Raw genomic sequence first — 26,010 nt, forward strand, 5'->3', positions numbered from 1 at the left:
TTCGGAAATCAAAACTTAACCTAAAAGATATTTTAAATGCTATAGAATCCAAAATAAATATATTTTGCTATAGATATTCTTTATGTTATATATATTCTTATTGGAGATTTAGTCTACAATCAGAATAATTCTATATATGTAAAAAATATTTTTTTATACTACCAAAACTATATAACAAAATATACCACAAAAAATATATTTTGTTATATAATTTGTTTTTGTAGTATTTTATCATACTTTTGTTGTAAATTTTGTTATATGCTTAGTAAAAATATATAATTTTTTAATTATTTACTAAAAATAAATCAAGATTAAATAATTAGTTTTGAATTTTTTTGGTCAGCTCTGGTTGATGCTGGTCGACAACGAGAGTACTGGAGTATGTGATGACTATGTGACAACTTCGTGTAGCACTGTTTTGTAGAATCAAAGATTCCCACAATGAATTTGTTTAAAGGGGGAAACAAATTCACTTAGCAATCTCTCTCAAAAACTGGATCTAAAACTTGAATTCAAAAAGAATTGAAATTTTTTGAGGAAGAAGTTAGATATTCTTTTAATCTATCTTAACATTTTTGAAGTACATTTTTGTGTCATCCTGTAACATCCGTGAACCGGAATCCTGGTTTGGGAGTTGCATCGGTCGATGCAGATGGTGTATCGGTCGATGCATGTTCAATTCTGTGCGTTTTGGCTTAAGTCAAACGCTGCGTTTTGGGTTAAGGAAAACCCTTAGATGTGAGTTTTTGTCTCATTCGTGGTTGTGTGGCCGTTTTTGAGAAAAGAGAAAGAGAGAAAAGTTGTTCCAGAGTGTTCATGAGAATTCTGGGAGATTGGAGGCGTTCCTGTAGAGATCTGTAGCTGGGATCGTTGTAGGAGCTTCCTAGAGGCTTGTTCTTGTTTGTTTAAGGTTCAGATTCTTCTGTGGCAAAGGTAAGTGCATGACCATGGCTTATCTAAGCTAGAGGATTCTTTAATCTGCTTGTTGTGTGATGTTAGGCTTGTTAGTTCGTTGCTATGGACGTTAGGAAGCTTTCTTGTGGCTTGGGATCGAGTTTTGTGGTTGTAGGAACGAAGATCCGGCAAGAAGCTTCGGGGAAATCACGGTGCTCGACGTTGCGTTGATCGATGCATATCTTGCGTCGGTCGATGCAAGTGCGAGGACGGCGCGTAAAACTCTAGGGTTTTCGTGTTACGTCGAGCATGTGTCGGTCGATGCAGATTGGGTATCGGTCGATGCAAGTTACACTTGCATCGGTCAATGCAGCTTCTGTGTCGATCGATGCTTCCCCATTTGGCATCGATCGATGCATGTGTGGCGTCGGTCGATGCTGAGTCCTGGTTTGTTATTTGTCGTTTGTTGGTTTTTGTGTGTTGGTTATTGATACTCTATTGCTTGTGTGTATAGCCCAGTAGATGGGAGGATTGCCTTACTAAGTGTTTATAAAATACTCATGCATTGCAATATGTGTTTGTGGTGCAGGTAAAGGCAAAATATGATCGTGGAATCAAGGCAATGAAGAGGAGGATGTTCTAGGGACTCGGTTTTATGTTGTCTGGCATTTGCTAGGTTGCTAGAGTTGGGTCATTAGAACATTGCTAGGTTGCTGGTTCTATGATTCCTGTTGTTTTGGATAATGATTATGTTGGAATATGGTTATATTTTATTATTGGATTATTATTGAATATTGGTTAGTTATTTCCGCTGTTGAATGTGTTTGTGGTTAGGTGGCTAGTGGGTATGGGACCACTAGCTGTAGTTTATTTTATTATATTATATTTATTATTTATTATTTTTTTTTTTTAAAAAGGGGTCGGTCGTTTCATTTTGGTATCAGAGCCCTTACGGTTCTAGGTTTGGGTTCACTAGGTTTCTGTTGTAGATGTTTGGGATTGCATGTCTTGATTGATTATGTGAGTTAGTCAATTGTGTGTGGCATGGAGTCCTAGAACATCCTCTTCGAGTCGAGAATGTGATTCCACGGTGAGTTTATGTTTTTGTGTTATAATAGAAATTGTTTGCTTAGCCTTCTGTTCATGGTAGTGCAGATGGTTAGAGAGGATGCTGTGGCTGGTCGAGGTCGTGGACGCAGACGTGGTCGTGGACGCGGACGTGGTCGTGGTAGGGGCAGAGTCCCAGTGGTTAGTGAGACCGAGGACCAGAGTGTGACAGCTGAGGGTGTTGGCGAGTCGCAGGGTGTTCCGAGGGATTCCGTGAGTGTGGCAGGAGGGGGCGGTGTTGATGCTCCAGTGGCCGGTGATGCTCGGGTTCGGGTGTGGGAGTCCCAGCGGGTGGAGTCCCTGGTACTGACTTTGCGGCTATGCTAGCACAGGTGTTAGAGCAGTTACCACCAGTGGTACCGGCTCAGGCTCAGGTAGTGCCACCAGTGGTGGCGGAGGAGCGGCAGCCAGTGGTTGCGGATGTGGAAGCACATAGACGTTATTTGTCTATGCTCAAGGAGATAAAAGATCTGTTCACTGAGAGGTTTTCGGGTGGTACAGATCCTACTGTTGCGGATGCGTGGAGGACGAGTGTGGAACGTAACTTCCATATGCTGAGATGTCCTGAGGAGTTTTGGGTGGACATAGGGGTCTACTATTTGAGTGGTGATGCTGAGTTGTGGTGGAGATCAGTGGCTGCTAGGAGAGTGCAGCGGGAGATGACTTGGGCTGACTTTGTCTTGGAGTTCAACCGCAAGTATTTTCCTAGAGAGGCATTGGTTCGGTTGGAGGTGCAGTTCTTTCAGTTGTCCCAGGGGACACGGTCAGTGCGGGAGCTGGACTTGGAGTGCAGTCGACTTCTTTGTTATGGGGGTCAGGCTTTGGAGTCTGAGGAGGCTCAGATCAGGAGGTTTTTGAGGGCTCTACGTGATGAGTTGAGAGTTCACTGTAGAGGGTGGAGTTATGCTACGCGTGTAGAGCTGGTTGAGACTGCAGCAGAGATTGAGGAGGATATTCGGGCACAGTCAGTGGCGGTAGCTCCAGCTGTTCAGCCTAGTAAGGCTCAGCAACAGAGTGGTTCTAGCAGGGGCGGTAGGCATGCTCAGGGAACCAAGAGGAAGTGGGAGGCTACGCAGAAGCCTAGTGGTGCGGGTTGCTTCGGTTGTGGGAGCAAGGATCACAGGGTTGCTAGTTGTCCCAAGAGGAGTGTTCCGACGATAGGACCTCGGGTATGTTATCATTGTAGGGAGACATGGCACATCAGGCCTTTTTGTCCCAAGTTGCAGCCGGCAGCAGTGGCAGCGTTGCAGCAGGTGCAGCCTGGAGGTCAGCAGGTGGCACGGATTGAGCAGACGCCACGTGCTTACACGACAGTAGAGACTGGTGGAACCAGTGCCGGGGCGATCACATGTATAATTTCTGGTACTTAATCTTTGTGAATTTAGTAGGTTCAGATTTTATGTTTTCCTGTGATAAAGTGTTAGGTTCTCAACACATGAGGTTTATGTAGGGACCTTGTTGGTGGACGGGTTTAAGTCCCATGTTATGTTTGATTCTGGAGCTTCTCATAGCTTCATTACTCCAGAGTGTGCAGAGTGTGCGGGGATCAGCGGGGATCCTGGAGAGCGTGCAGGAGTTGTCAGGGTTGCGGGAGGTGAGTTCCTGAGTGTGATTGGACGGGCTAGAGGAATTGATATTCAGATCGCAGGAGAGTCGTGGCCAGTGGATTTGCTTATCAGTCCAGTGGAGCTATATGATGTTATTCTCGGGATGGATTGGTTGCATCGGCATAGGGTGCATTTGGATTGCTATCGGGATAGAGTGGAGTTTGAGCGTTCAGGAAGGAAGTTGGTTTTTCAGGGTATTAGACCGATTTCGGGGAGTCTCGTGATCTCAGCCATTCAGGCTGGGAATATGATCGAGAAGGGCCGTGAGGCTTATCTGGTTACTATATCTATGCCAGAGTCAGTGGGGAAGTCTACGGTTAGCGGTATTCCAGTAGTGGAGGAGTTTGAGGATGTGTTTCAGTCTTTGCAGGGATTACCACCATCTCGGTCGAATCCTTTTACCATTGAACTGGAACCGGAGACGAAACCGTTATCCAAGGCTCCTTATAGAATGGCTCCAGCAGAGATGGCAGAGCTGAAGAAACAGCTAGAGGATTTATTGAGTAAGGGATTCATCTGTCCTAGTGTGTCACCGTGGGGAGCGCCGGTGTTGTTTGTGAAGAAGAAGGATGGGAGTTTCAGGTTGTGTATTGATTATTGGGGTTTGAACCGGGTCACTGTGAAGAACAAGTATCCTCTTCCTAGGATCGATGAGTTGTTGGATCAGTTGAGGGGTGCTACTTGGTTCTCTAAGGTAGATCTGGCGTCGGGTTGTCATCAGATACCGATAGATGAGGCAGATGTGAGGAAGACTGCTTTCAGGACTAGGTATGGACATTATGAGTTTGTGGTGATGCCTTTCGGGTTGACTAACGCACCAGCAGCATTTATGAGATTGATGAACAGTGTGTTTCAGGAATTTCTGGATGTGTCTGTCATCATTTTCATTGACGACATCCTGGTTTATTCTAAGAGTCCTGAGGAGCATGCAGTGCATTTGAGGGCAGTTATGGAGAAGCTGCGGGAGCAGAAGTTGTTTGCTAAGTTGAGCAAGTGCAGTTTTTGGCAGCGTGAGATGGGCTTTCTGGGTCACATTGTTTCTGCTGAGAGGGTTTCAGTAGATCCAGAGAAGATTCAGGCTATCAGGGATTGGCCTAGACTGCAGAATGCCACAGAGATCAGGAGTTTTCTTGGATTGGCAGGTTACTACAGGAGATTTGTGCAGGGGTTTGCAAGTAGAGCACGTCCTATGAGTAAGTTGACAGGGAATGATGTCCCTTTTGTCTGGTCAGAAGAGTGTGAAGAAGGCTTTGCAAGCCTGAAGGAGATGTTGACTACTGCGCCAGTGTTGGTTTTGCCTGAGCAGGGAGAACCCTATGTGGTTTATACAGATGCATCTAGAGTTGGTTTGGGGTGTGTTCTGATGCAGCATGGGAAGGTGATTGCCTATGCTTCGCGGCAGTTGCGGGTGCATAAAGGCAACTATCCTACTCATGATTTGGAGATGGGTGCTGTAGTTTTTGCCCTGAAGATTTGGAGATCTTATCTTTATGGTGCAAAGGTACAGGTGTTTACAGATCATAAGAGCCTGAAGTATATATTCACTCAGCCTGAGCTGAATTTGAGACAGAGGCGGTGGATGGAGCTTGTGGCATATTATTATTTGGAGATAGCCTATCATCCTGGTAAGGCTAACACGGTTGCAGATGCTCTGAGTCGGAAGAGGGTAGCTTCGGCTCAGGAGCAGGGGATGGAGTCTCTGGTGGGAGAGATCAGTGCTTTGAGCTTGTGTGCTATTTCACAGGAACCGTTGGGTTTGGAAGCAGTAGATAGAGCAGATCTTCTGAGTAGGATGCGGTTGGCTCAGGAGAAGGATTTGGGGCTGGTGCATGCCTCTAAGGATGTGAATTCATGTATCAGGTCTCAGATAATGGTACTATCTTGGTGCACGGTCGGGTTTGTGTGCCCAAGGATGAGGAGTAGAAGCAGGAGATTCTGAGAGAGGCTCATGCGAGCAAGTTGTCCATTCATCCATGAGCGACTAAGATGTACCGTGACCTCAAGAGGTACTATAATTGGGTCGGGATGAAGAAGGATATGGCTAGTTGGGTTTCGAGGTGTGATGTGTGTCAGCTGGTGAAGGTTGAGCATCAGGTTCCTGGCGGGTTACTGAAGAGTTTACCCATTCCTGAGTGGAAGTGGGATATGATCACTATGGACTTTGTTGTGGGATTGCCAGTGTCACGGACCTTTGATGCTATTTGGGTCATTGTGGACCGGTTGACTAAGTCAGCACATTTTCTGGCCATTAAGAAGACTGATGGAGCAGCGGTCTTAGCTAAGAAGTATGTGAGAGAGATAGTCAGATTGCATGGGGTGCCAGCGAGCATTGTATCTGACAGGGATTCTAAGTTCACTTCGGTGTTCTGGAAGGCATTTCAGGCAGAGATGAGCACTAAGGTGCATATGAGTACAGCTTATCATCAGATGGGCAGTCTGAGAGGACGATCCAGACGTTGGAGGATTTGCTGAGGATGTGTGTGTTGGATTGGGGTGGCCATTGGGCAGATCACCTGAACTTGGTAGAGTTTGCTTACAACAACAGTTATCAGGTGAGTATTAAGATGGCTCCTTATGAGGCTTTGTATGGGAGACCATGTCGTACACCATTATACTGGACTCAGGTGGGGGAGAGGAGCATGTTTGGTGCTAGTTTTGTTCAGGAGACCTCAGAGAAGATTCGGGTTCTCAAGCGGAACATGAAGGAGGCTCAGGATAGGCAGAGGAGTTATGCTGATAAGAGGAGGAGAGATCTTGAGTTTCAGGTAGGAGACAGAGTGTACCTCAAGATGGTCATGTTGCGGGGTCCGAACAGGTCATTGTCAGAGACTAAGTTGACTCCGAGGTATATGGGTCCATTCAGAGTGATTGAGCAGGTTGGACCAGTAGCATATAGGTTGGAGTTACCTGAGGTGATGCGTGCATTCCATAAGGTTTTCCATGTGTCAATGTTGCGGAAGTGTCTCCGTGAGGGTGAGCAGGTGTTCGCTAAGATTCCTGAGGATCTTCAGCCTAACATGACCTTGGAGGCGAGACCAGTGAGGGTTCTCGAGAGGAGGATTAAGGAACTTCGGAAGAAGAAGATTCCTTTGATGAGAGTCCTGTGGGACTGTGATGGTGTTGAGGAGCAGACTTGGGAGCCTGAGGCAAAGATGTAAGGCAAGGTTCAAGAAGTGGTATGAGAAGCAAGCCGCGACTTGAGCTTGTTTAGCCTGGTCCCATCTGTAATCCGTGGCTGGAGCGGGAATGGAGTATTCCAGCCAATCTCTCTTGTTACTCGGTCGCTTGGGGTGGTTGGTTGTGCGACTCAGTAACAAGATGAGGTGGTGTTCGGGGTACAAAGTTTCCGTGAGGCGGGGTTTTGGAGGAATGTTTCCTGAAATAGAAGTTTCCAAAAGTGGAAAGTTTCCAAAAATGAAAAGTGCTAAATATGAAAAGTTTTACGGAAGTTAGAATTTGTCCATTTTAGCGGTGGAGAGCCTTGGAGGGGCTTGTGTGTGGCCTTAGTGGCAGACTTTTGAGTCAGTGTGCCGTGTGTGACAGTCTTTTTAGACATTGTGTGGTCTTTGTGACGGGCTTTTTAGCCAGAGTGTCTTTGTGACGGTCCTCTTTAGGACATTTGTTTGGCCTTGGTGGCGGTCCTCTTTTGGACATTTGTTTGGCCTTGGTGACGGTCCTCTTTAGGACATTTGTTTGGCCTTTGTGGCGGGCTGTTTAGCCATAGTGTCTTTGTGACGGTCCTTCGGGACAGATGGTCTTTGTGACGGTCCTTCGGGACAGATGGTCTTTGTGACGGTCCTTCGGGACAGATGGTCTTTGTGACGGGCTTTTTAGCCAGAGTGTCTTTGTGACGATCCTCTTTAGGACATTTGTTTGGCCTTGGTGGCGATCCTCTTTAGGACATTTGTTTGGCCTTGGTGGCGGTCCTCTTTAGGACATTTGTTTGGCCTTGGTGGCGATCCTCTTTAGGACATTTGTCTGGCCTTTGTGGCGGCCCTTGTGGCATATATATGATCCTTGTATGGTCATGTGGTATTCCAGTGAGAGGATATGTGGTTGGTAGGACATTGAGATGTTTTACGCGAGCCACGGGAAGGAAACCTGGATAGGGATAGGACTCAGACGTGTTCAGAATCGTTTGCTCGCGACTCTTGGGGGACTGAGGTTCTCCTAGTACTGCCATATTCAGAGACTTTGTGACTTGGGAATATGGTTGGTATATCGACTTCGGATGACGATCCGGGGGCGCGTTGTAGGGTGGCAACCCTAGAGACGAGTTGGATTTTCCTTATATATTATGGCATGCGGGTCTAGGCCCGATGAGGAGCCAACATTATGGCATTCAAACTTAGGTCTGATGAGGAGCCAATAAAAACTCAAGGTTTAGGCCTATGAGTAAAGGAAAGTCCAAAAGTCGAGAGCAAATAACGCCTGGAGAGTGAGTCTATCGTTTAGAGGTGACCTTCTGTGGATCAGCCGGAGGAGTGCGGGCCGTGGAGACGGTTGCACGGGAGTCCTTGGCTGATGGTTGTTCGAGATTCGAGGACGAATCTAGTTTGGTGGGGGAGAATTGTAACATCCGTGAACCGGAATCCCAGTTTGGGAGTTGCATCGGTCGATGCAGATGGTGCATCGGTCGATGCATGTTCAATTCTGTGGGTTTTGACTTAAGTCAAACGCTGCGTTTTGGGTTAAGGAAAACCCTTAGATGCGACTTTTTGTCTCATTCGTGGTTGTGTGGCCGTTTTTGAGAAAAGAGAAAGAGAGAAAAGTTGTTCCTGAGTGTTCTTGAGAATTCTGGGAGATTGGAGGCGTTCCTGTAGAGATCTGTAGCTGGATCGTTGTAGGAGCTTCCTAGAGGCTTGTTCTTGTTTGTTTAACGGCAACGAAAGTATCAGAATTAGATGGTTATGGTGTTGTACACATAACTCATGTTTGTTTATGCATGTCCGTATGTAATGACAATAGTTCATGTAGTTAATAAAACATTTAGTGGGGATTATTGGTTTAAGATTTGAATAGAGTTTTAAAGATTTTAAATATTATGTAGAATTTGTTGTTATTAGATCAAGATTTTGTTAAACTCTGTTAAAGTTTAGTGTTATTAGTTTGTGATTTGTAAAAAGTCATTTAAAATCTCAACAAATCTGGGTTATTGGATTCAGACTTTTATAAAGTCATTAAAAGTTTTGTGTTATTCAGTTAAAATAAAAGAATCTAGGATTGTTAATGAGTTCAATTATTATGTTATTGGTTCATGATTTTAGACACTTTATTTACAAAATAAAGTCATGGAAAGTATCATAAAAATACAAGGATTGTTTGGAGGACTTTACAAGATTTTAGAAAAGTAATCAACAAAACTCTCTAGCAATCTTTAACAATCTTTCACTTGATTTTTAATGATTTTGTTGAACTCTTCATAAATCTCAAACCAATACCATCCCCTTATATTGTTTGTATGTGTAGCGGTGTGTTGGCTTATACCTGACGTAGTTGGCAATAATTGTTTCATATATAGTAAACTAATGTTCTCTTAAATTCATGCTTTGGGGAGTTGATAAGTGGCACTCTATCTATTTGACATGTGTCTTTTTTTTTTCAAACTCATAAGTGTATATTATATTTTCTTTGTAATTTAGTTATATTATCTTATATTAAAAATATTAAAACAAAGTACACATTTTTTCATTAAATTTGATTATATCATTACATATTAAATTTTAAAAAATAAAATGGAAAAATATTTAAGAAATATAGAAATTAATAGTGGTATATTAATGTGAACATATTGTTAATAATTAAGAAAGAAAAAAGATGACACATGTCAAATATTAGCATTGCCAAATGTCATAATATTAGAGCAAGTTTAGTGGAATCCTTATGATATCCTACTATATTAATTGAGAAGTACAAATATGAAACTAACCTTAAAATTTGTAAAAAATTACATTTAATTGCCATTAGAAAAAATTAATTAAGCTTAATTAACAAATTTCAATAAATATAATTAATTAAAAATAAAAATCACTCACAGATCAAATATTAAAAAATCTAAAAAAATCTAAAAAATATTTTCTCTCTCTAATAAATTATGGACGAAATTGCTAATTATTTTTTTTAAAAATATATAAACCAATCAAAATTTAAAAAACTAAGATTCTATATCCAAATATACAATACAATTATTTTTAATAACTAAATTCGAAGATTTTGTTAAGTTTTCAAATTATTATTCTCCTATCATCTTTATTTTATTTTATTTACAAATTGTTTAGAATTTTTATATAATACTTATAATTTAAAATGCATATTTTTCTGCATATATTGTGATATGAATTTTTTAAAACAAAAATATATTACTCATTGTATGAAAAATATGTGTTTTAATTTCCACATTGGCAGCTTGGTAAAACTAAATTTATATAAATAATAAATTAATAATTATTATTTGCTCACAATTATAATATTAAAATTACTATTTTATATTTCATAAAATAATGATGCAAATACAACAAACAAACAATATAAAACTGTAGTAATACGTCAAAAATAAAATAGTATAATATTCTAAAATAATTAGTATTCAAATAGACTAATAGATATAGATTTACACAAAAATTTAAAATAAATATTATCTCAAACAAAATAACTTTTTTAAATAAATAAAATAATAATTTTTTTTCATTATATTATAAAATTTTTTAAAAATGTTGATCCGTGCTTTAAGCACGGGATATATCCTAGTTATATAGGATTAGTGAAAGCACATCTCAAAGTGTCCAAGAAAATCAACACACAAAGATGCCTGAGGCCGGATCAATATGGGGTTTTGCGGGCACGACGATGGCGAGTCTTATGGTCTTCTGGTCAATGTACAAACAGTTTGTGCCATACCAAATCAGAGACTACTTGGAGAAATGTATTTACAGGGTGATCGGTTTGTTCTCAAATTCTGTTAACATAAGATTCACTGAATACACTGAAGATAAAGATCTCACGAAAAGCCAAGCCTACGACTCCATACGCAACTACTTGTCTTCAAAATCAACGGCTCGTGCCCAAAGGTTAAAGGCCAACGAATCCAAAAACAGCAAATCGTTGGTGCTTAGTTTGGACGATCACCAAGCAGTTGAAGATGTGTTCCAAGGGGTGAAGGTGGTGTGGTCTTTGAGCGTGTGGAAGAGTGATAATAAATCTGATTCAACGGAGAAAATAGGTACTTGACTCTGAGTTTTCACAATCGACATAGAGATATGATCACAACGACTTATCTTGATCATGTTACAAGAGTAGGGAAAGAGATTGGGTTAAATAACAGAGAGAGGAAGCTTTACACTAATAACTCGAGCCAAGAATGGTATCCATGGAGGGAAGGAAGATGGAGCAATGTTCCTTTTGATCATCCTGCAACGTTTGAAACTTTGGCTATGGATCTTGATAAGAAAGATAGGATTAAGAAGGATTTGATAAAATTTACTAAAGGGAAGGATTACTATAAGAAGGTTGGGAAGCCATGGAAGCGAGGTTATCTCTTGTTTGGACCGCCCGGGACAGGGAAATCGACGATGATATCAGCTATGGCTAATTTCTTGGATTATGATGTGTATGATCTTGAGCTGACGACGGTGAAAGATAACTCAGAGTTGAAGAAGCTAATGTTGGATACAAAAAGGGAAGTCTATTGTTGTGATAGAAGATATTGATTGTTCGCTTGATCTTACGGGACAGAGAAAGAAGAAGAAGGAGGAAGATGAGGATGAAGAGGATATTGAAGAAAATAAGAAGGAAGCTGAGAAGTTGTTGAAAAGGGAAAGAGGAGAGAGAGAGAGAGAGTAAGGTCACTTTGTCAGGTTTATTAAACGCCATTGATGGGTTGTGGTCAGCTTGTACTGGAGAGAAGATTATTGTGTTTACAACAAATTTTGTGGATAATCTTGATCCAGCATTGATACGTAGAGGAAGAATGGACAACCACATTGAGATATATGTCTTATTGCAGATTTGAAGCATTCAAGGTTTTGGCTAAGAATTACTTGGAGATTGAGTCACATGACATGTATGGAGAAATCGAGCAATTGGTGGAGGAAACCGACATGTCTCCAGCTGATGTTGCTGAGAATTTGATGCCGAAATCTGATGAAGACAATGCAGATATTTGCCTTAAGCGCTTGGTTAAGTCTTTGGAGGAGGAGAAGGAGAAAGCAATGAAGTTGGCTGAGGAAGAAAAGAAGAAAAAAGCAGAGAGAGATGCAAGGAGGAAGAAGAAGAAGAAAGCAGAGGAAGAACAGAAGAAGAAGAAGAAGAAAGAAGTAGAGGAAAATGACAACGTTTCTCAGGATAATGTTAACAAAGACTGCAGCATAGATGTGATGAATTAATATTTAATCAGTCTTTAGTTTGTCTTTTTGATCTTTTGGTTTGATGTTGTCAACTAAGTTTTAAATGCAATAAAAATAGTTTATTGGGTCCTATCTCCTATGTGTAATCGTTCTTAATACAAAAAGAAGAATTTAAGAAGAAAAGTTATAAGTTGTACCATGTCAATCACAGCAATCTGCTTGTATGTTGACTTGCGATGCATCGAATTAACATCCAATGCTATTATCAAATTATGATGTACTATTACAACCACATATTATTGGCTTTATGCAGAACAGTAGAACTTGTTTTTTTTTTTTTTTCCATGTGGAGATATCAAACTATCATACGTTGATTTGAACTTGTATACGTCATTAGGAGGAATCGACCTAATTGATCCAACCATATCAATTAACCAAACCAGCTCGTATCGTCGTATGTTCTAAGTTCTATTAACTTGGTAATATTCTTGTGATCTCAAGACTCCTTGTGGCTTAACACACTCTACGTACATACTATAAGGAAACATATCGGGCTGAACTAAAAAATATCAAGTTGGATAGACTATATATCTCCGAAAACTTTTTTATACATGTTCTCCCTTGAATCATTATTTTCATTTATTTCCCCCATAAATTTAGGTTTAATTGGTTTACGCACTAAACACGATAAAAACTACACAAACCTAATATAACCAAAATAAAAACCCGATCCAATCTAAACCTCACCCAGTTTCTTTATCGTCTTCACCGAACCATTTTATTATTTCCATGGTTTCTCTAAAAGTAATACTGATTTAAAAAAAAAGGATATTGGCAAAGTAGTTCAATCAAAATAGAGCTATGGATATTAAAAAACATTTATAAGTTCAAGTCCGATTCTACCGAAAAATACATTTTCATACCTAAACTAAACTCATATTCATATATCAAATACTAGATTCGGACCCGCACGTACGTGCAGGGTTGATTTCAAAAATTAAGATTATTATCCGGTTTGCAATATTTACGTATGTGCGGAATATTAGTAACATTTATAATCTAAACTCTTATCAGTATAACATTTGATATGTTATTATTTTTTTAGACGAAAAGAATGATTATATATGTTTTGTTTTTTTAGACGAAAAGTATAAACAACTACAATTAAAAAAGTTATACGAATTTAAAATGTTTATATCTGGACAGAAAAACCGTCACGTCTCATATATGCCATGTTTATTCTATTTCATAACTGTAATTTTAAAAATACTTTATCCATTTGAGATTGTATATTTTAGTCTAACATATAAAGAAATAAGTAGAAGATTTGGATGCGATATTCATACTTCATGTACTTTTTGTTTGGATATTTAACTTTTACAAATTAGTGGACATTATACAAATTTTCTTTATATTTCTCAAAATTATCTATCAAATTAGATAAAATCTGCCATAATGATTAAAATTCCTAAACTTGATGACCTAAATTGTATAGCGTGACAAACCTACACTGATAGACTTACTTTGTAATAGTTTTGTTATTTTTTTACTTGTCACCCAAAAATCACATGAGCAATGTTTTGTATTTGCCATGTTGAATTTGCAAAACCCGTGGGTAACATGTATTTCAATTTAAAAAATTATCTATAAAATATGTCTTAAGAGAATTGATAAGATATTATTTTATGTTTTGATATACTAAAACTTTTATATATTCATGTGTGAAAAGAAGTGAAACTATTCCCCTTTAATTTTGATATTTATTCATTAGTATTTACTAACAAAACTTATCCTTATGCACTAACACAGTTACGGTAATTATGTTGGTATGATAGGTTTTTTCGTTTTAGTTGGTAAGATAGTTCTTTGTGCTCCAAAAAAAGACTTGGTATGTTTAGTTCTATATTTATGCAATCGAATTAAAATTGATTTCTTTATGTTATTTAAAATTGATAATTATATTTCCAAAATTTTATTGTTGGTTATTGGTTTCGTATAAGTTTGGATATGCAATTTTAACCAATACTCTAAAATATGTTCTGTTTGATTGCCGCAATTTAAATAACACAAATTAAATGAAAAATAAATAAAAAGTGAATTTACAATTTAAAAATAATTTTGTAAAATATATTAATAAACATTTTTGATTTTTTATACCACACCTATATACCTATGCTATGTGTGGATGGTTACACAAATCTACTATACAATTATATTAAGTAGAATCAATCACTTCAGAATTATATTCTTGAAAATTAAAGTCATTTGTCAATACTCCTTCACGTTTCACCTTACATATTTTTTCTCCTTGACACCATATGTAGTAACAACATTTTTTCTTTTTACCGCCTGCAAACATATATATATATACATATATATATTATAATCATGTGTGACAAAAAAATATTAAAATCATGCGTGACAAAAAGATATTAAAATCATTTATATATTGGCATTTTCACGTATTTTTTTGGTAGGAAGTACCTCCAGGTATCTATATTGGTATCTTCATGTATCAGTAATAATATATAAAATGAAAATATCAATTTAAATTTTCAAATCTTAATTAAAAATATTACTATTTTTCATAGTTATGATAGTCTTAAGATATAATTTCATAAAAATAAACAACACATCTTGTTGTTAAACGGTTAGGATTTTGTCAACAATGATGTAAAATATTAGAATACTAAAAGCATAAAAACCTTAAAAGAGTAGTTCAAAATAGAACAAAAACGCCTCACATATATTTTTTTGAGTTAAACATAAATTTTTGAACTCTCTAAAAAAGTAGAATTCAACATAAATTTGTTTCATATTAAGAAAAAATTCAAAAAGAAGTATGCATACTAAATACTTTATAAATTCAAACCATTGTTTATAATTGATGATTTTTTCATTATTTTATCTGATAAAACGACCTTCAATATATCCCCACTGGTTTGAAAAAGATTGACATCATGATACGAATCTGCCATCGTTGGTAGCCATTCTAACGATGGTTATATTTATAGTGGAGGTCAGTGGTTCCATTAATAGGATAAATGCAATTGATACTATATATTTTCATAACAAAATTGTTATTTTTGTTCCTATATTTAGGATTTTTTGAATTGAAAATGTCTATAATTTAGGTGATAGTAATTAATATTGTGTGCACATTTGGTAAGTAGATATAGATTTATAAAGATTTTGAATTTGATCCTAATGACTCATATCCTAAACAATTCAAATATGGTTGATATTTAAATTCGTAACTGTTAAGATTCAAATTTTAGAAATTTTGAATGCTAATTATTGTTGTTTACTTGTTTGAATGCTAATTATTTTTGTATGTCGTAAATGTTGTTTACGTGTTTCCCTTTTTGTGCTACTAATTACAGGTCTGTTTGGATACATGTTTACCTTATACAGTTCTTCTATTAATTGTATATGTTTGGTTCTGAGTTATATTTATCCCTATTCTGTTTTAAATTGCATTTCATGTAATAATCTCTTAATCTATGTCTACTTATTAAAAATGCTTCCCTTTTAATAGTATAGATACCACTGTGCTAATTTATACCTCAACAAATAATTATTACAAATTTACTACTCAAACTTATGAATTTGTGTAATATCATAAATCCATAGTGGGAAAAAAATAATAATTTTTAATGATCTTGAAGACACATGATAGGCTCAAATTAATCCCTAGAGCTACTCTCTCAAACAAGAGATCACTGCAGTACTTAGGGGTCGAATCCACAGAGACTCAAGATCAAACACAATAGATTGTAAAGTTTTGTAAATTACGCTAAACAAGTTAAATTGAATTAAAATAAAGCAATGCAAATATTTAAATAAAAGTGTTGTGAATTCAGAAAATCAAAAGAGCTAAGCCTAGGAAATTTCTCAGGAAATTATGAAATATTAAATCAGATAAATTAATTAAGGTTCAAGCAATAAAAATCAGATCTAGAACTCTAAACTTTTGGTAAAATAATCAGTTCTCACTGCAATTATAATCTAAATTTAAAACCAGAAATTCCAAATCTCTTTGTAAAATTCCAAGTAATAAATCAGCTTTAAGCACAAGTTTAGATAAGTTCACAGAATTATTAATTCAAATCTCTTTGTAATAAACAATTCTGCTCATCAATGGTTTAATCAGGAAAACAATTATATTCTCATATCAATTTATTTCCCTAAGATAACAATTCTAGGTGATCAATCAAGAATTATTGTGAAGAACAACCAAGGATGAAGATCATAAAAGATTAAGAACCCTAAAAATCTCAGATCTAATAAATCATAAAAACCCTATGAAAAATCCTAAACCTAACAAGCAAATTACTCAGACATGTTTAATGAAGAACAGATCATAATTCTGAATAACATGCAATAGATATTATAAAGTAGAAGAGGGAGTTCAAGAATTCTTCTCTACAAAGCAGATCTCTCTCTCCCAAAAGCTCTCAATATCCTTTTCTCAAAAACTGCTAGAAAATAACTTAAGGGTTTCTAAAACCCAAAAACCATATATATACATCCTAAAATACGTCCAGGGGCTTATGTTGCAATTATAGAAGATTTTGGGCAAATTTGTAAAACTTCCAAATTTGTTGTTCTCTCGTCGGGTAAACACGAGTGTCGATCGATACTCCTTAAGTGGTGTCGATCGATGCTTGGTCTCTGATCCGACTCCAACTTGATTTCCTTCGGTAAAGTGCTCCAAAATGATCCATATTGCTCCATTCGTGCCAAATTCCTAAATAACCTGTTAAGACTCAAAAATAACCTAGAAACAAATCAAAAGACTCAAAAAGCACACTTATATCATGGTTAAAAACTGTAAAAACCATGATATATCAACACATATGAAATGACATAGATGACACGTCACATAGTTAACAACCGGTTTTTTTTCCTATTTTTCACTACCTCCTATATATAAATAGAGAAGCAATCTCACAAAAATCTAATGTGTCGTGTTCACATAGCTCTTGTGCCTTTTTTTAATAAATACTCTTACATCTCATTATCATTTACATAAATATGTCATTGACAACTATAAGGTAATGTTATTGTCTATTAGTTTTAAAAAATCAAAAGTTTAATCAGCAATTAAAATCCAGAAATATATTTAATTATTAATTTTATAATTAATTTAACTATTAGAAGTAAATTACATTTCACAAAAAAGAAAAAATTATTCATTTATTTACCACTTTCATACATTTTTCTCCTTGCATGTTTTAAACTTAGGGTTAGTTTAAATTAAACCAATTAGTCTAAAAAATATTATTTTATCTATTTAATGGTATAGTGATGTAGATAATAATGTGAAACATAAAATATGTGAATTTGATTTTTAGAAACACAAAAAGATATCAAAACTTTCTACACCAACTTAAATTATTTTCCAAGTTCAAATATTTTACGGATGAAACATATTTTATTGAAAATAAACGTAAATTTGAATAAACAAAAAATAAACTTTACTTTTATATTTTATTTTATACAAAATCTTAAGTCTTAAATAATAATTTTACTATAATATTTTATTTAAATCAATTTATCCTGCACATAGTGCTGGTTGGTACTTAGTTTAAACTTATTTGTTAAGTTTTGCATAAATATTTATACCTACATATATATAATATCTATCTCCGATAAATTATTCAAAAAAATTATACTCTCTCTCCGTCTCTTCTTCCACTGTGAAACATAACCAAAAATCTAATATTATTGAACTAGTATGTATAATATAATAGGGTCATAAGGTTCTATTTCATAGGAGACATTGTTTCTTAGGGAGAAGTAATTTACACATTTAGATTACGGAAAAATCCAGCATAAATGTTAACAAAATCGATATATGGATAATTCAGATAGTGAGAAGCAGGTAGTCCGAGATGCTTAAACACATGAACTCAAAAGGTCGAGATTTGTTGATACGAGTTTGGTTTAGGGAAGCTTGTGTTTTTGTTTTGTTTTTCAATTTACAAAATCTAAAGAGAGCTTTGTGATGGTCGATATTGTATGAGAATTAGAGTTAAAAGGTATTAAGGTAACACTGCATTAAATTAATACACCATACTTTGTGTAGACTGTACAGGTACCTATCAGCTATCAATTTTGTTTTCAATGAACATTTTTAATAACCACTAATCATCATTTTTAGTTTTTTTACTCCTACATATATTCTTATATTTATTAATTTCTAAATAAATCTCAGTAAAATATAATCAAAACCACTATGTATAAAACATAATTTAGCAATAATATTGTGGGTGAACACTATAAACTGTGTTGTTCTAGTTTCTTGCTTAAATCATTAATCTGAGAATCATATTTAGGATCCAAATCCTAACATGAAAATTACAATAGAAGATGCCATTTTACACATAATTGTAAGTTTGTAACTTGTAAGTGTCCAACGTTGACATTCGACTTCGAGCTAGTTATTTGATCCACAAAATCATAAAAATAGACTGCAAATAGTCAAGCAAAGCGCCCCACGTGATTACACAACAACTTGCTATACAAACTTTGATATATCTGTTTATTTTATAATCTACTTGTTGATAATATAATTTCATATATACTCTCTTCCCTTAATTCAATCCATTTTTTAAAAAAAGCTTAACATGCCATATAAATCGTGAAGCGACGACTTCAATAAATACCAGACTAATCTCGTATTGTCGAGCTCTTCTCATCTATACTTACTTGACATGGCTATTTCTAAAATAACCCTTGGAATCATATTTTTACTTCTCGGGCTCACTGATACGTTATCTGCTGTATCGAATAATTGCAAGTTCCCGGCAGTTTACAACTTTGGAGATTCGAATTCTGATACCGGAGCTATTTCTGCAGCTATCGGAGAGGTTCCTCCACCGAATGGCGTTGCCTTTTTTGGAAGATCCGTTGGACGACATTCTGATGGCCGTCTCATTATAGATTTCATTAGTAAGTAATCTTTGTTTTTAAAAAAAAAAAAAAAAAAAAAAAAAAAAAAAAATCCTTTTCTACACATTCAACTATGTCTACAATGGTTTTGTATTTAAATTTTGTGTTTTCAATTTGTTGGTAATTTTGCTTAGTAGAGGACAAAGCATATTTTCCTATGGTTATTGAATTGATCTTGGCAAATGGCGATATATTGGTTATGATTTTTGGCAGCTGAAAATCTCACGTTACCGTATCTAACACCGTACTTGGATTCTGTTGGAGCTAATTACCGGCATGGTGCTAATTTTGCGACTGGTGGTTCTTGCATTCGCCCGACCGTTGCTTGTTTTAGCCCATTCCATCTTGGGACTCAAGTGTCCCAATTCATTCACTTCAAGACTCGTACCTTGTCTCTCTATAGCCAAACCAAAGGTAAGTTACACCGGCTAACTCATACAAATTATCAAACCGGAATTCAAAACAAAATACCAGCCTTATATATACATGTTGACAATTCGTTTTTTGGGCCTTAGGAAAAACTCCATTCTGCAAAGGAGTCCTTGCACGGCCCAAAGATTTCTCAAAAGCACTTTATACATTGGATATCGGCCAGAATGATCTCGCGGTTGGGTTCCAAAACATGACAGAGGAACAACTCAAAGCAACCATACCCACAATCATCGAAAACTTCACCATTGCCTTAAAAGTAAGCATATAAATTATGGCAGAGTTCAGAAATGAATCACTATAATCATGGTTTACAACATACTTTGTTTGTTTCCTTAGTTGTTGTACAAAGAAGGAGCAAGATTCTTCTCAATTCATAACACCGGACCAACAGGTTGTTTACCGTATCTTCTGAAATCTTTTCCGGCTACACCGCGAGATCAATACGGTTGTTTGAAGCCTTTAAACAATGTGGCAATTGAGTTCAACAAGCAACTCAAGAACAAAATCACTGAACTAAACAAGGAGTTACCTTCTTCCCTCTTTACTTATGTTGACGTCTACTCGGCCAAGTACAACTTGATCATCAAAGCCAAAAATCTCGGTAAGCACTTAACCAAGAACCAATTAAACCAAGCCTCATAATTTTCTGGTTTTCCTTGGTTTCTTCATTTAATAAAATCTAAATGCAGGTGTTGTGGATCCATTTGATTATTGTTGCGTTGGGGCGATCGGACGGGGAATGGGATGTGGGAAGACAATATTTCCAAATGGGACAGGACTTTATAGTACTTCCTGCAAAAGCCCTACAAATTTCATAAGTTGGGATGGTATACATTACACCGAAACCGCGAATATGCTAGTCGCAAACCGAATCCTCGATGGTTCGATATCAGATCCACCTCTCCCAACACAAAAAGCTTGCAAGCTGACGAAAATTTAAAAATTTCCAAAATATGAATTTATGAATGTAAACTATGCTAGTTTTTGGTACTTTCGAATAATATAAAACCAAAATTCGATTCAGACCAAATCATATAATCAGTAACAGGTTTGGTAATCAATTTAAAAATGGATAGTTCAGATTACCGTTTGCTTTAGTGCCAACTTTTTTATTTTGTTGCTTTGCTTAGTGACAACTTCTTGATTCGGTGGGTCGTTTCTTTATGTTCTCATGTTACATGTGGATAGGTATGTGTTATATTCGGTGGCTGTTTTGTTTGGCACTCATGAACATGACAAACAGACCACACTAGTACAAAATAGACCAATCCAATTGCGTTTTAGTCTTTACACTTCATTTATAAAGAAAAATTAAAATTGCGAAGATATACAAAAACAAATGCAACAAGAATGTTTTTTTTTTTACTATTTCGTAAAATCAGAAAACATAAACCTCTTCATAGTTTTTTTTAATCTCTCTCGACTGTGCAAGTACAGTATTTGAATTCGTATTTCGTATATATATACATTTTAGACCGGAGCATATAACCCGGTTCATCAATAAACCGGTCTCTGTCCATTTGCAATTTCAGGGTTATTGTCCAAAAGGGTAAGAAGTGCTCTGTTTCTCTTGCTCCTTCCTCTTCCAGCTTCTTTCAACAACGCAGCTAGCCTCTGCTTCTCGTCTTCCACCTCAGGATTCGCTGTCCCGAGCTTCTCTTCTCTTGTCCCAACAACATACTCCAATATCTCTATAGCATCATCTAACCTGTAAAAACAAATAACACACATTACTTGTACCACAGGCAATCCCATAGAAACATAACCTAGCAAGAAAATGTGTTTTCAAGTTTTTAATTTACCTTCCCATTGCGTCGTATGTTCCAGCGAGGTTACTATAAACTGCTAATGTATCAGGATGGTACGGTCCATACTCTTTCTCGAGAATAGTTTTTGCTTCTTCGAACAAATCCGCAGCTTCGTTGATCGCATAACGCTGAACGCAAGCGAGTCCCATCTGATTCAAAGCAATTCCGAAAAGAGCTGTTTTCTTCTCCCCACTGTTACGAAACTTCGATATCGCACTCTTGAATATGTTGTAAGCTTCCGAGTAGTTCCCCATCATATAAGAAATCACACCCATTTGAGCTTCAATACCAGCAACCGTATTCTGCTGACCAGGAGCGTTTCCATATATCTTCAACGCCCTTCTCAGCAACTTAAGAGACTGATCAAGCTCAGTCATCGACTGATATATCGCAGAAATCTCTATAAAACCCGTAGCAACCTCTTCCATAGGAGTCCCCGGAGTTGGTTTTAGGTAAATCTTGAGAGCGTTTTCGCAGTACGATTTGGAATCACGTAGTTTCCCTATTTTGTTGTACAAATCAGCAAGCCTGACGTAAACTGAAGCAACAGAGGAATGAGTCTCACCTTTCGCTTGCTTAAACACAGCCAAAGCCTTCTGGTATGCGAATATTGCTTCATCAAACCGAGCTAGAGACATGTAAGCATCACCTATACTGCAATCTATAGACGCAACATCTTCTCTGTGATTCTGAGACGACATTGCCATGCTCGCCAATACATAGTGCTCAAGTGCAACCTCGTAGTCTCCTTTAGCATCGCAGATAAGCCCCATGAGTTTTCTATCAGCAGCTTCTTCAATAGAAGCCGTAGTGGCAGCTCCGTTTTCCTTGTGAATGTCCAACGCCATTTGACAAAGCCTCGAGGCTTCATCGAACTGCATTGCTTGAACATGAGCTTCTGCTAAGTATCTACAAGTTTCACCAACTCGTGCATCAGATTCTCCAAGAACTTGTCTTTGGATCTCCAAACCTGCCGTGTAGAGCAAAATCGAATTCTCCACCTGACCCATCAAACCATACATGTCACCAAGCTGCATACACCCTGCAAATTTCGCTAACGCGTGATCCTCACCGTCTTCAATCATAGGTATCTCGATAGAACGCTCAAGAACAGGCACCGCGTCATTGTACCTCCCTAACCCTGCATATATAGCAGCCAAGATATGCAAAGACATCACCAGATTCAACCCGTGTTGTTTCTCTCCTTCTACTGATTTCTCAAACGCCTTCACAGCACGAAGCGCGAGATCAAGAGCCTTATTCAGATTCTCACCAGAAGAAACCAACTCTCTAGCTTGCTTCAACAACAACACCCCAAGCTCAGGACTCTCCTCATCCTCTGTAACCTTCCCTAAATCCGGAGACTTCCTCGAAGAGATCCTCGAGCCAGGAATCTTCGGGTTAGTTGGACTCGTTTTCGCAACCTTCTTACCATTAGAATGAGACTCAACAGGTTTCTTCTCACTCAAGCTACCTCCACCATTACTCTCCTCCTTCTTCTTCTCCAAGACAATCTCTTTCTTCCTCCCTCCACCATCTCCTCCCACATCTCCTCCAACCAAATGCCTCAACTCCAAATCAATCCTAGATTCAGCTCCATACGAAATAAAGCTCGCTCTTGACGGAGACTGATCATCAGAGCTCTCCATTTCACAAACGTTGTGATACAACTGCTCAATAGAAGCATTCATAGCTCCATCAACTGCAAGATCTATAGAACTCAGAGGACTCCTCGGTGAAGGTTGAAGGGCTGAATCGTCTTTTCCCCTCTCATTGCTTTCTCCTACATCCATGGCTGTTTTTGTCCCTAAACTCACCAAATCTGAATCAATGGAGAATCAAAGATTTAGAGTCAAATCAGTTAAAACAAGAAGATAAAACATCAAAAAGACTCGAACTTCTTTCTGTTACCAAATCAAGAAACTATAAAATCCTCTAAATAGAACGATGTGGATTCAGTTACGAACAGAGCACAAGAAACCCAGAATCAAATTCAACGAAATTGAAAAGAAAAAATTAAAAAACTTTATACAAATCAAGAGATAAAAATCAAACCTTTATGTGTCCTCCACTGACTCTGAAGAACAGATTCTGTTTTTGTTCGTAACTTAGTGGGTTGTGTGTAAGAGATAAAAACGAAGAGAAGGGATTTGGTGTATTGTACTTTTCACATTTAGGTGTTACTTTGTTTTATATCTCTTCTTCTTCGCCTCTCATAATCTCATAGCTAATGAGAATGATGTGTATACACATTAATAATACTACAAACTCTATAATGAGAGAGATGAAGCAACAACAATAACATTTATGCACAAACCCCTTTCACTATCCTATATGTTTTTTGAAAAAGCTCTTTTTATTTCTTTATTTTATGGGTCTACAAGGGATTAGTTTAATTCAAATGTTTTTTTGTTTACCTTTTAATTTAATTATTGAGTGATTGATTATATTAAGAAAATGAAGATGATAATTGACTCTTTTTCATGTGATTAATGATTAATTATTTTAGGAAAGAGAGTACATACTAACAAGAAAAACCTAAAAAAAGAAATTGAAGATCCATTCATTAGGTTGAAGAAGATTGACTCTTGAAGCAATAAAAAGAAGATGACTTCTCCCCTATTCGCACTCTCATTTTCTAAATACTTTTATCTTTTTCCCTCAATTTTTATAAATAAATTTACAGAATTTAATATTTTTTTGTTTGGTGTGTACAATACTCAAATCTTTTACTGACATTTTCGTGATTTTATTTTCACTAGAGTCGGTTAAGAAAATAAAAAAATAAAGATGTGAGTTTGCTGTTAATTTAACTTAGACAGCTCAAATCACTAAGAGATTTTTCTCATTAAAAAAAAAAATATATATTTTCTAAAGAAAGATGTGAGTTTGCTGGTTAATTAGACAGCTCAAATCATGGTCTTATTATTTTTTGTAATTTTTTTCTATATTACTTTCATTTTTAACGTTTTTTTGGTGTGTACACAAAAATACATAAAATATTTTATTGAATTTTTTTAGTATTTTACTTTCATTAGTTTTTTTTTGTAGGCATTTTACTTTCATTAGTTGAGTTAAGAAAAAGAAAAAACAGCAAATAAATAAAGAATTGAGTTTTACCGGTTAATTAGTAGCCAGCTAATTAAAAGCTGGGGGAAAGAGATCACAAGTCTACGTCAAACCCTTCAAATTCACAGCTGTATAATATTTCCGTTGAGATTCCGCCACGTGTCATACTTAATCATTTTATTATCTCTAATCATCATCCCCTTATCTCTTCTTATCTGTAATAATAATAAAAATGTGAACAGTTAAAATGAGCTTTTTCATGTAATGATGGATGCACTGTTATAATTACTATACTCTTTATGAAAAGAAAAAAAAAAGAACTGGACCACTCGGTTTATAAAGGATTGGATCACTTTGATTAAATTAATTTAAGTAAGAATTTTCTCTTAATGACAAAATGATATTACACGTGGACTACAGCTGCATACCAAGTTCGACAGCCTGGTTTTATGGTCTAGATGTGGTCCATCTTCAAGCCCATTACGGCTAATATGGCCCCTTGTTGGCATCTGTGTAGGGTCTATCAAAAATGTAATTTTATTGTAATACTAATAATTTATTAAAATGAAACGATAATACAAAAGTACATTGAAGATTTTTTTTTTCTTTGTCAACGTAGAAGAAAATATTTCAACACCTTGTTGTTAGCTGTTTAATGCACCAAGGCAAATTTTATAATGTGGGACGATGAAATAAGTAAGTCAGAAATCATAATATTTTTTTTCTCTCGTAAGAAAGAATAATGTGATATATGGGTTGGTAGAAAATTCATTCGTCAACCCACAAAATAGCTAAATGACTGTTTCTAATTTCTATATAGCCCACAATACTTTCTATTTGTTAATTTTTTGGTCAAGAACCAATAATTGTGTATAACATTATTTCTAACTTATTTCATCGTTCTACCTTTTTTAAAAAATGGATAGCTAATTTAACTACATTTTATCTATCAAAAGTCAACAATATGGTTCATGCACAATATCATTCAAATTCTCTCTGTTTTTTTTTTTTTTTTCTTTTTTATCATTCTAGAGTAAAAATTTTGTTTTTCAATACTTGTCGTTTTAGGTTTCCAATACTTAAATAATGATGTTTTTAAGATTAAATTTCTCAAAAAATTTGTGAAAATACGATAGCAATTCAAATTTATATTGAGTCTTTTCTTTTGTCAACATTCAGTTTTAATAGACAAAAATGAATTTAATTTTGCCTTTGAATGAACATTTAATTATGGAGTCATGTAATCCCAATACCAATAACATTAGGTTATTTGGTTGGTCGGTCATCATATACATTGACTTGGCCAGATTCTTACAAGAGACAGAGACAACCCACACGTTTGTTCATGATGCTAAGACCTAACAACAACTTTTCTTCCTTCTGATTTGTATTTTTGTGTTTCATAAAGACAACTCTCTATAACCATATTATTGTATATTTTATCTTTCGTAACGTTCATTAGTAAATTGATTAATTTATGGACGGAGAACAAATGTTAATCATTGTGGACTGTTGGGCGGTGCTTCTTTTCTTGAACTCTTTCGCCGCTCGAATTTATTATCAAATCTGATCTATTATTGGGTTTTATATACACCAACACGTTTTTGTTTTCTTCTACCGTCATTTCAAAGTTTTCGGATCAGAATATGTATGAATTTTTGACAAATTGGTCATATAATACCGATGTCAGTTCGGGTCGAGAATCTGTTGGTCAGACATAAACGTTTTATAATGAGCCGGGTAAGACTCTAAAGTAGATATGGAACAAATTCGACAGAAATTAATTACAAAATG

The 26,010-nt window shown here is 36.2% G+C and overlaps 3 protein-coding genes across 3 annotated transcripts; 2 read left to right on the top strand and 1 right to left on the bottom strand.

Annotated features, from left to right (window-relative positions):
- The first annotated feature begins 10,386 nt into the window (after positions 1–10,386).
- LOC104715070 (AAA-ATPase At3g28540-like) lies at positions 10,387–12,133 on the top strand. Its single transcript, XM_019229882.2, is given in 5 exon segments — positions 10,387–10,809; positions 10,812–11,278; positions 11,280–11,423; positions 11,425–11,592; positions 11,594–12,133. Coding segments are annotated over 5 exon segments (1,572 nt in total). The 5' UTR covers positions 10,387–10,412; the 3' UTR covers positions 11,990–12,133.
- A 6,490-nt stretch (positions 12,134–18,623) lies between these two features.
- LOC104715071 (GDSL esterase/lipase At3g27950) lies at positions 18,624–20,369 on the top strand. Its single transcript, XM_010432524.3, has 5 exons — positions 18,624–18,907; positions 19,121–19,321; positions 19,423–19,595; positions 19,676–19,940; positions 20,029–20,369. The coding sequence occupies exons 1-5, from the start codon at positions 18,670–18,672 to the stop codon at positions 20,277–20,279; spliced, it is 1,128 nt and encodes a 375-aa protein (XP_010430826.1). The 5' UTR covers positions 18,624–18,669; the 3' UTR covers positions 20,280–20,369.
- Positions 20,370–20,679: 310 nt separating this feature from the next.
- LOC104710644 (protein KINESIN LIGHT CHAIN-RELATED 2) lies at positions 20,680–23,810 on the bottom strand. Its single transcript, XM_010427274.2, has 3 exons — positions 23,203–23,810; positions 21,142–22,969; positions 20,680–21,047 (listed from the first exon to the last, which is right to left on the bottom strand). The coding sequence occupies exons 2-3, from the start codon at positions 22,938–22,940 to the stop codon at positions 20,837–20,839; spliced, it is 2,010 nt and encodes a 669-aa protein (XP_010425576.1). The 5' UTR covers positions 22,941–22,969; positions 23,203–23,810; the 3' UTR covers positions 20,680–20,836.
- Positions 23,811–26,010: the final 2,200 nt, after the last annotated feature.

This window comes from Camelina sativa, chromosome 9 (assembly GCF_030686135.1).
Source record: "Camelina sativa cultivar CO46 ecotype springtype chromosome 9, ASM3068613v1".
NCBI classification, from domain to species: domain Eukaryota; kingdom Viridiplantae; phylum Streptophyta; class Magnoliopsida; order Brassicales; family Brassicaceae; genus Camelina; species Camelina sativa.

What these genes read in the sequence shown, in the direction of transcription:
- LOC104715071 (XM_010432524.3), top strand. Translation starts at nt 18,670, where the DNA reads ATGGCTATTTCTAAAATAACCCTTGGAATCATATTTTTACTTCTCGGG. An exon ending in ACTTCACCATTGCCTTAAAA is followed by an intron (nt 19,596 to 19,675) that starts GTAAGCATATAA and finishes TTGTTTCCTTAG; the next exon opens with TTGTTGTACAAAGAAGGAGC. An exon ending in CATCAAAGCCAAAAATCTCG is followed by an intron (nt 19,941 to 20,028) that starts GTAAGCACTTAA and finishes ATCTAAATGCAG; the next exon opens with GTGTTGTGGATCCATTTGAT.
- LOC104710644 (XM_010427274.2), bottom strand. Translation starts at nt 22,940, where the DNA reads ATGGATGTAGGAGAAAGCAATGAGAGGGGAAAAGACGATTCAGCCCTT. An exon ending in ACATACGACGCAATGGGAAG is followed by an intron (nt 21,048 to 21,141) that starts GTAAATTAAAAA and finishes TTGTTTTTACAG; the next exon opens with GTTAGATGATGCTATAGAGA.